Source organism: Trichechus manatus, unplaced genomic scaffold (assembly GCF_000243295.1).
Source record: "Trichechus manatus latirostris isolate Lorelei unplaced genomic scaffold, TriManLat1.0 scaffold00091, whole genome shotgun sequence".
NCBI classification, from domain to species: Eukaryota; Metazoa; Chordata; class Mammalia; order Sirenia; family Trichechidae; genus Trichechus; species Trichechus manatus.
Window position 1 is genome coordinate 11,125,871 of NW_004444027.1, and position 10,865 is coordinate 11,136,735.

At 38.0% G+C, this 10,865-nt stretch overlaps 1 protein-coding gene across 1 annotated transcript; it reads left to right on the plus strand.

The window, feature by feature from the left end:
* Positions 1-887: 887 nt before the first annotated feature.
* LOC101341668 (sperm-associated antigen 11) lies at positions 888-2,553 on the plus strand. The gene is made up of 2 exons (XM_004382213.2): positions 888-942; positions 2,381-2,553. The coding sequence occupies exons 1-2, from the start codon at positions 888-890 to the stop codon at positions 2,542-2,544; spliced, it is 219 nt and encodes a 72-aa protein (XP_004382270.1). The 3' UTR covers positions 2,545-2,553.
* Positions 2,554-10,865: the final 8,312 nt, after the last annotated feature.

The window sequence follows — 10,865 nt, forward strand, 5'->3', positions numbered from 1 at the left end:
GCTTGGCTGAGTTCTTTATCTCTTCATTTGATGTTTTAGGGTTTCAGGATTGTTGTATTCTCTGTTCAGCTTAGTTTTTTGGATCTTTGCTGTGGCGGGATGGCGTGGTGCTTCTGCCTAGAGTACCCTTTTGCCGGAACTAACATTCTGACTTTTAATACATAGATTAATTTTGCCAAATGTTTGAACTTTATACAAACGGAGTGATGTGGTTGTTGTATCTGGCTTTTTTTCACTCAGTGTACAGTTTGTGAGAGTCATCTATGTTGTTGTCTACTTCTTTTTTTTTTCCTATTTTTATTGCTGTGTGGGCATACAGCATTTGTTTTATTACCGTTTTGTCATACATTGAGCTATTTTCTGTTGATGAGTATAATGAATAATGTTATTATGAACATGCTTGTACATGTCTCACGGTACGCACGGGCCTACGTATCTGTTTGTGCATCAGGAATGAAATTGCTAGGGCATAGACTATGCATGTGGGCAACTGTGGTAGATACTGCCCAAATGGAAGTTCTTTGAAGGCAGAAATTTTGTCTTTGCACATATAATTCTATCACCTACAACCACGCCTGACACTAAGTAGTCACTCATCAGTATTGGTTTTCTTTCCACTTCAGTCTCCATACACCTAGTTATCAGTCAAGCCTTGCTTTCTCTAAATACCAAGAAACCTGTCTATTTTTAGGCAGAAAGGGAACAGTATCCAGTACATTCTGCCCACAGCCTTACTCAGTAGAGCAGATAAATATGCTCATTCCTGATTAGTGTTCTCCAAAACCTATAAATGTCCATTTTTTGTGTCTTTGCCTCTCCACTTCACTCATTCGTCAGATCTGCCTTTCTGCACAGGTGGACTGGAAAATCCTAGGGAACCTTAAAACATGAAGGTCCTCTTTCTTTTTGCTGTTCTCTTCTGTTTAGTCCAAACTAACTCAGGTAAACACTTCCTGGTGAGGTTAGAAGACTGTTACCAGCTAGCAGAGATCAAAAGGGAGAGATCTGGGAAGGCAGTGCAGGAATTCCATTTATGTGGATGTCTGTCTTTGGGGTGTGTCTGTGTGGGGTGTGTGTGTTTGGGGTGTGTCTGTATGTGTGTCTGAGTGTAAGGCCGTGTCTGTGTGTTTATGTGTTTTTGGTGGGTACAGGTGGATCACTCTGGGACTTGACTCTGGACCATTTTGATCTTACTTATGAATATATATATACCTGTAAAGTTAAATATAGCTTATAAGGGTTAATAAGCAGGAAAAAGGGACATTTTTGCTCTGATACAAATAGGAACAATTCTCTGCCATCTGAGAATACTTTTTGAAGGAAATTACAGTCATATTAATGTCAGATCTGGAAAGTAATTAGAAATCTACTGCTGCCCCCCACTCTACAGAGAGGAAACTGAGATTCAGAGAAAGTATTAATTTTACAGCTGTGCAATTAATAATTATGGTAATAATAACTCTTCACATTTATAATAATATTCCCCCAGTTTTCACAAATAACCTCTTTTACGGATGAGATGTGGCCTGTTAAATGAATTGTCCAAAGACAGATAATTAGTTATCACAAGAAGTAAGATTAGAATCCAGATCTCCAGGCTCCTAGACTGGTGGTACCGCTGCCTCACTTCATCAGAGGTGCTATCCACCTCTTCACTTCGCTGTCCACCCCCACCACCCCAAGTCTCGACAGGTAAAAATGAGAAGGGGTCATAGAATAGGCCTCTTCTGGAGCTGAGATATTGTGCAAGGTGATTTCTTTAATCATGCAAGACTAACATTGTATTTTGTTTTTTAATTATGATAGGTGACATTTGAAGATCTGATATAAAACCTTGCTTTAAATTCTTCTATTCCCTAATAGAAAACACTTTCCTTATTGAAATTTTAAGTGGTTGTACTTGACTTACGAACCACATGCCATTGTGAGGAAGATGGCTTTATTTTCTCCTTTTCATTGTAGGTTATAAAACTAAAAATTGTGCTACACGCTGGAAGTCAGAACTATTTCTAAATTTTCTAGAGAACAAGATTTTCCCCTCCATCATTCCATACTGTTCTCCCAAATTTCTTTCGCTTTTCTCCAGTTGCATTAACTCACAGTTATCACCAGGAAGCTTGAGAACCCTGGTATAAAGGCTATGGTCTACTATAGGCCAGGTGATGTCTCTTATAGAATATGCTGTATGATCCTCCCAGCAACATTTTGAGGTATAGATTATTGTCCCTTTTTTTACAGCTAATGAACTGACCTCAGTTAAGTTGGGACTTGTCCAATACTTGGCTAATAAATCTCTTTGAAGTTGGGCTGCTGGCTGGAGACATCCTTTATTGTCTGAACTAGTGAACTAAATATCAACTGTATTCTATTGTATCCGTAGGGGATATTCCACCTGGAATTAGAAATACTATCTGCCTTTTGCAACATGGGACCTGCAGACTTTTTTTCTGTCGTTACGGTGAGAAAAAGGGCGACATCTGCTCTGATCCCTGGAATAGGTGCTGCACAACAGAGGAAGACAAAAAAAAGAGAAACGAGACATGAATGACCAGTCTGTTGGGATTTAAAATGTGAGCTCCTGGAAGGCTGGGATCTTGAAGTACCCGAAAGGTTTAGAAGAATGTGTGGTGTATAGTCATTGCTCAACAAATATTTGTTGAATGAATCCAGCACCAAAGGTGAAAGTCTGATTTAAAAAAAAAAAATCCTAAAAAACTTGTCTATATTGCTTTTTTCTGTTTTTTTTTTCTTTTTTTTTTTAAGAGTCTCAGAATTTTGTAATATCCCACTTCCTTTCCTTATTCAATGGAATATCCCTTACATACCCACAGATGGGAATAGACTAGAAACCAAGCTCTAAACTTGTCTTTACAGGGAGTGAAATTCAGCCAATCTACTGGTATCTTTTCCACCTAATGGCACCTTTCTTCTCAATCCCAACACCCTCCTGTTGCGTCGAGTTGATTCGGACTCCTAACGACCTTACAGGACAGAGTAGAACTGCCCTATAGGGTTTCCAAGGCTGTAATCTTTACAGAAGGAGACTGTCACATCTCACTGAGAAGCTGGTGGGTTTGAACCACTGACGTTTCAGTTAGCAGCCAGTGCTTTAACCATTGTGCCACTAGGGCTCCTTATCTCAACACCAGCCTCCTCCCTTTCATTTGTTGTTGTGTGCCATCAGGTCAATTCCAACTCATAGGGACCCCATGTGACAGAGTAAAACTGCCCCCATAGGGTTTTCTAGGTTGTAATCTTTATGGGGAACCCTGGTGGTGAAGTAGTTAAGGGCTTGGCTGCTAACCAAAAGGTTGGCAGCTTAAATCCACCACCTGCCCCTTGGAAACCCTACGGAGCTGTTCTACTCTGTCCTATAGGGTCCCTATGAGTCAGAATTGACTCAATAGCAACAGGTTTGGTTTGGGTTTGGTTTAATCTTTACGGAAGCAGCTCGCCTGGTCTTTTTCCTGCAGAGCTGCTGGGTAGGTTCAAACCATCAACCTTTCAGCAGCCCAGCGCTTAACCACTGTGCCACCAGGGCTCCTTTCCTACTCATTTACTTAGAGTATAATAAGCCTTGACCCCTTTCCACTGTCTGCCTTCTCCCCTCCCTCCGCAGTACGATTCCAACTCATAGCGACCCTATAGGACAGAGTAGAACTACCCCTATAGGGTTTCCAAGGAATGCCTGGTGAATTTGAACTGCCGACCTTTTGGTTAGCAGCAGAACTCTTAACCACTACACCACCAGGGTTTCCAATAATAACAGTAAGTCACATTTAAATAAGATTTTTATTGTTAATGTTTACACATAGGTTTTCTCAACTGATTAGCACAACAATCTTAAGTAGTGTGTAGTTGTGTATAAGCAGTCTTATTTTAGGGATGGAAGGGTTAAGTAAACTGCCTCTGGTCCACAATTCATAAATGAGATTCTTGGTATGCATGATTAACTAAGTGCTCATTCTTCTATGTTGCCTCTCAAGAAAATATTTCTGAACAACTAAAACATGGTAGGGCCCTGGTTTATGAAGATTCCTTAACATTTACAACCCTTTGCACTTTCTTTTTCTGGGTTCTGCTCGAAATACGTTGTTTATACCGTATCTTTGAGCCGGTCATCTGAAGAGTAGTGAATATTTGTTACAGGCAAGAAATGTAAAAAATAACAAAAGCAAATGTGCAGATGGATAAGATCAAGTGCCAAGCTTTTTCCAGAATAGCAGATAGCTTGAAAAGATACTCAGTTTTACTATTTCTCTTCACTGCCTGAAACCATTTTTCTCATGAGTAAGCTGAATGTACTTTAACAGTGTCCTAGAAAATATACCTTTTGGATTCCTCCTGTTTTTCTAATTGAATAAGACAGATTGCATAGAATGTTAAACCAAAAAACCAAACCCATTGCCATCGAGTTGATTCCGACTCATAGAGACTCTATACGACAGAGTAGAACTGTGCCACAGGGTTTCCAAGGATGCAATCTTTACGGAAACAGGCTGTCACATCTTTCTTCCGAGGAGCAGCTGGTGAGTTCGAAGCACCAATCTTTCCATTAGCAGCTGAGCGCTTATCCCCTTCACCACCAGTATTCCTTGCATAGAGTGATAGCCTCTTTTAAACACTTGCATCTCTATAAGCCTCTCTCATCCCCTCAGAGGGCTGAGTACCTATTCCATAGCTGGTGTGTAGGTTTCTCTGGGAAGGAGATTGTACCAGTGTTGGCCTTTGCCAACCCTGAGTGAAACACAACAAATCTCCATGCCTCAGAACAGGTAGAACAAATCTTCTGCCAGGAGTAACATAACTCCGTGCCCAGTAGATCTGTCTACTAGAGATATAAAATAATGTGGCATAAGTTGGTGCCCAGAGCACTGGGAAGTCAGAGTCTGGTTCAACCTCTTCCACTGAGTGTGTGCTATCAGTCACCCATCCCTTGTATTCTATATGAAGTTCTTGTGGGAGGCATGGGGTGAATCAGACTGGATCAGCACAGAGACCTTAATGAGCTTCAAGAACCTGGGTTAGGTTCTTGCTCTGCTCTTGGGGGAATTTGGGCAAGTTGCCCCATCTCCATACACCCATTTACCCATCTGTAAAATGATTTGATCTAACCAGACCATCTACATGGTTCTAAAAAGCCCTGGTATGGTTCTAAGGGAGTCCGTGGGTGGTGCGAACAGTCAAGTGCTCGGCTACTAACTGAAAGTGTAGGTATTTTGAACCCCCAGAGGCATCTTGGAAGAAAGGCCTATGATCTACTTCTCAGAGGTCACAACCTGGAAAACCTCATGGAGCACTCTGAAATATATGGGGTTGCCATGAGTGGAAATTGACTCCAGAGCAACTAGTTTTATGGTTCTAAGAAGATGTGAAACCATAAATGCCAACTAATATTTTTATTATACTTTAGATGGTTTACAGAACAAATACTTTCTCATTAAACAGTCAGTACACATATTATTTTATGACATTGGTTAACAACCCCATGACAAGTCAACACTCTCACTTCTTGACCTTGGCGGACATTATTATTATTATTTTTGGTGAAAATATACATAGCAAAAATGTACCATTTCAAAAATTTCTACATGTACAATTCAGTGACATCGATTACTTTCTTCCAGTTGTGCTGCTATTCTCACTATCCTTTTCCAAATTATTCCATCACCATTATTTCAACTCACTGTTCCCTAGGCTTCCCATCAAATCTTTTGAGTTGTTGTTGTCTGTTTGATCTAACACAGATAATTCTTATCTATTGTCTATTTAGTTTCCCTCCCACACCTCCAGTCCATGGTAACAATCAAAGATTGTTTATTTTTGTGTGTAAACATTTTTGAGTTTTTATAAAAGTGGATTCAAACAATATTTGTCCTTTTGTGATTGACTTATTTCACTCAGCATAATGTCCATTGTGTGTATGTACCATAGTTGTTTATCCATTCATCTGCTGATGGGCATCTAGGTTGTTCCCATCTTTTTGCTATTGTGAACAACGCTGCAATGCACATGGGTGTGCGTATGTCTATTCGTATGATGACTCTTATTTCTCTAGGATATATTCCTAGGAATGGATTTGCTGGATCGTATGGTATTTCTAGTTCTGGCTTTCTAAGGAAGCACCATATCTTTTCCCAAAATAGTTGTATCATTATGAATTCCCACCAGCAGTGCATGAGTTCCAATCAGCCTCTCCAACATTTCTTATTTCCGGTGTTTCTGATTCGTGCCAGTAATGTCAGGGTGAGATGGTATCTCATTGTGGTTTTAATTTGCATTTCTCTAATGGCTAGTGATCGTGAGCATTTCCTCATGTGTCTGTTGGACACTTGAATGTCTTCTTTGGTGAAGTGTCTGTTCATTTCCTTTGCCCATTTTTTAATAGGATTATTTGTCTTTTTGTTGTAAAGGTGTTGGATTTTCTTGTAGATTATGGAGATTAGACCTTTGTCTGACTTGTAGTGTCCAAAAATTTTTTCCAGTCTGTAAGTTCTCTTTTTACTCTTTTGGTGAAGTCTTTTGATGAGCGTAAGTGTTTAATTTTTAGACTATCCCAGTTATCTAGCTTATCTTCTGGAGTTTGTGTGTTGTTGGTTATGGTTTGTATCCTGTTAATGCTGTGCATTAGGGCCTTTAGCATTGATCCTATTTTTTCTTTTATGAACTTTATAGTTTTTGGCTTTATATTTAGGTCTTTGATCCATTTTGAATTAGTTTTTGTGTACGGTGTGAGGTAGGGGTCCTTTTTCATTGTTATGCAGATGGTATCCAGTTTTGCTAGCACCATTTGTTAAAAAGACTGTCTTTTCCCCCATTTAATGGACTTTGGGCCCTTCTCGAAGATCAAGTGACCATAGGTGTATGGATTTACATCTGAGTTCTCAGTTCTATGTCATTGGTCAATGTATCTGTCGTTGTACCAGTACCAGGCTGTTTTGACTACCATAGCTGTATAGTAGGTTCTGAGGTCAGGTAGTGAGAGTCCTCTTACTTTATTCTTCTTCAGTAGAGCTTTACTTATGCAGGGCTTCTTCCCATTCCATATACAGTTAATGATTAGTTTTTCCATCTCTTTAAAGAATGTTGTTGCATTGTATTTGTAAATTATTCTTGGTCAAATTGTCATTTCACAATTTTGAGTCTACCTATCCATGAGCATGGTATGTTTTTCCATATGTATAGATCCGTTTGGGTTTCTTGCAGTAGTGTTTTGTAGTTTTCTTTGTATAGGTCTTTTACATCCCTGGTAAAATTTATTCCTAAGTATTTAATTTTTTTAGTGTTTATTATAAATGGTATTGTTTTTCTAATTTCCTTTTCATTGTTCTTTTTATTGGTGTATAGGAATCCAACCAATTTTTGTATGTTTATCTTCTATTCTGCTACTCTCCTAAATCTTTGTATTAGTTCCAGTAGTTTTCTCATGGCGTCTTCAGGGTTTTCTATGTATAATATCATATCATCCACAAACAGGGACAGTTTAACTTCTTCATTACTAATTTGAATGCCCTTTGTTTCTTTTTCTTGCCTTATTGCTCTAGCTAGGACTTCCAGCAATGTTAAGTAGGAGTGGAGATAAAGGGCATTCTTGTCTTGTTCCTATTCTCAAGGGGAATGTTTTCAGCCTCTCTCCAATAAGAATGTTGTTGGCCATTGGTTTTGCATAGATACCCTTTATTATGCTGAGAAATTTCCCTTCTATATCTATTTTACTGAGAGTTTTGATCAGGAATGAGTGTTGGACTTTGTCGAATGCCTTTTCTGTGTCAATTGAGATGATCATGTGATTCTTTTCCTTCCTTTTATTTATGTGGTGGATTACATTGATTGACTTTCTAATGTTGAACCTTCCTTGCATACCTGGTATGAATCCTACTTGGTTGTGATGTATTATATTTTTGATATGATGTTGAATTCTAATGACTACAATTTTGTTGAGAATTTTTACTTGTATATTCATGAGAGATATTGGGCTGTGATTTTCTTTTTTTGTGCCATCTTTGCCTGGTTTTGTCATCTTTACGCTGGCTTCATAAAGTGAATTCGAAAGTATCACTTCCTTTTCTATGTTCTGAAATAGTTTCAGTAGTACTGGTATAAACTCTTCTCTGAATGTTTGCTAGAATTCTCCAGTGAAGCCATCAGGGCGAGGGCTTTTTTGTTGTTGGGAGTTTTTTTTATTGCCTTTTCAATCTCTTCTCTTGTTATGGGTCTGTTCAGATTTTTAACATCACTTTTTGATAGTTTGGGTACGTAGTGTGTTTCTAGAAATTTATCCATTTCCTCTAAGTTTTAAAATTTGTTGGAGTATAGTTTTTCATAATACTCTGTTATGATCCTTTATATTTCAGCTGGGTCTGTTGTAATGTCCCCCATTTCATTTCTTATTTGGGTCATTTGAGTCCTCGCCTGTTTTTCTTTTGTCAGTCTGGCCAGTGGTTTGTCGGTTTTGTTGATCCTTTCAAAGAACCAATTTTTGGTTTCATTGACTCTGTTGTTTTCTATTCTCCACTTGATTTATGTCTGCTCTGATCATTATCATATCCCTTCTTCTAGTGGCTGTGGGCTTTTATTGCTGTTCTCCTTCTATTTGTTCAAGTTCTGTAGTTAATGTTTTGATTTTGTCCCTTTCTTTTTTGATGTGTACATCTATTGCTATAAATTGTCCTCTGAGGACTGCCTTTGCTGTATCCCAAAGGGTTTGGTATGATGTTCATTCTCTTTTGATTTTAGGAATTATTTAATTCCATCTCTGATTTTCTTCTATTACCCAGTGGTTGTAAGCAGGGTGTTATTCCATTTCCATGTAATTGATTTTTTTCCTTGCTCTTCCTGTTGTTAATGTCTACCTTGATGGCGTTGTGGTCAAAGAAGATACTTTGTATTATCTCAGCATTTTGGATCTTGTTGAGCATTGCTCTGTGGCCTAAGATGTAGTCTATTCTGGAGAACGTTCCATGTGCACTGGAAAATAATGTGTACTTTGCAGCTGTTGGGTGTAGTGTTGTATATATGTCTATGAGGTCAAGTTGGCTGATGGTGCCTTTAGGTCTTCTGCATCTTTGTTGAGTTTCTTTCTAGATGTTCTTTCCTTTACCAAGAATGGTGTGTTGAAGTCTCCTATTATTACTGTAGAACTGTCAATTTCTATTTTCAGAGATATTAGAGTTTCTTTTATGTATTTTGGAGCCCTGTCATTGGGTGCGTAGATGTTTATTATGGTTATGTCTTCATGATGGATCATCCCCTTAATCATTACATAGTGTCCTTCTTTGTCTTTTATGGTGGATTTTGTTTTAAAGTCTATTTTGTCTGAGATTAGTATTGCCACTCTTGCTCTTTTTTGGTAGCTGTTGGCTTGATGTATTTTTTTCCCCCTTCTTTGATTTTTAATAAATTTACGTCTTTGTTTCTAAGGTGTGTCTCTTGTAAACAGCATATTGATGGATCCTGTTTTTTTATCCACACTGTCACTCTCCATCTCTTTATGGGTGCATTTAGTCATTTACATTCTGTGTAATTACTGATAGGTGTGAGTTTATTGCTGTCATTTTTTAGTGATTTTTTTGTGGTGCTGACATTTTCTTTGTTCCGCTTACTCTCCTGTGCTGAATTCCTTTTGTTTGTGGATTTCTTTTCATTTCTTTTGTTTTGGTAGATTTTGTTTTTACTGAAACTTTATGTTTTTCTTCTTTATTTTGATGAGTAGGTTTGTTACCTTTTTTTGTGGTTACCTGGAAGTTTACCCTTATTTTCCTAGGTTTGAACCAGTCTATTACTACTTGCCTTCCTCTCCATTAACAGGTTCTATACCTACAATGTTTAGTCCTTCTTTTATTGTTCTGATGCTGTTGTCATTTATAGATTAACGTCTCTGGTTCCCTGTTGTAATTCTTTTGGTTTTGGATAGTCCTTGAGAGTTCATTACCTAGGTTGGTATTTTGGTGGTACAATCCTGCCTCATAGATTCAGCCTGTGGTTTGATGTTCGTTCTCAGATCAAAGGATGCTTTTTAATAATTATTGTGAGGTTGGTTTGGTTTTTACATAGTCCCTTAACTTCTGTTTTCCTGGCAAAGACCTAATTTCACCATCATATTTGAACAAGAGTTTTGCAGGATATATTATTCTTGGCTGGCATTTTTTTTCTTTCAAGGTTTTGTATAAGTCATCCAATTGCCTTCTTGCCTGCATTGTTTCTGCCAAATAATCTGAGCTTAGTCTTATTGTTTCTCCTCAGTATGTGACTTTTTTTTTCTTGAGCTGCTCTCAGGATTCTTTGTTTGTCATCAGTTTTGGTGAGTGTGATTATGATATGCCTTGTTGATTTTCTTTTGGGGTCTATCCTATACGGGGTTGGTTGAGCTTCTTGAATGGTCAGCTTTTCATCTTTCATTACATTGGGGAAGTTTTCTGTCAGTAATTCTTCAATGATCCTCTCTGTGTTTTCTGTTTTCTCCCCCTGTTCTTGAGCCCCAATCACTCACAGATTTTTGCTTTTCATTGTATCCCACGTAATTCTCAGTGTTTCTTAATTTTTCTTCATTATTTTTTCTGATGTTTTCTCAGAGTTGTATCCAAGTGTTTGTCTTCAATTTCGCTGATCCTGTCTTGTATTGTTTCAAACCTGCTCCTCAGCCCTTCTATGACACTGTCAGTTTATGAAATCTTGTTTATCTTTTGGATTTCTAATTATTGCTTTTGTATGATTTCTGGTTGTGAATGTATTTTGGCATTTTGTTCCTGTATTATTTTCTTGAATTCTTCCATTTTTTTGTCTGTACTTGTCATGAATTTGTTTATCCTTGCCTCATTTTTGTCTGCTTTTTGCTTCAACTTTTGGATAATACTGAGTGTTAGAGA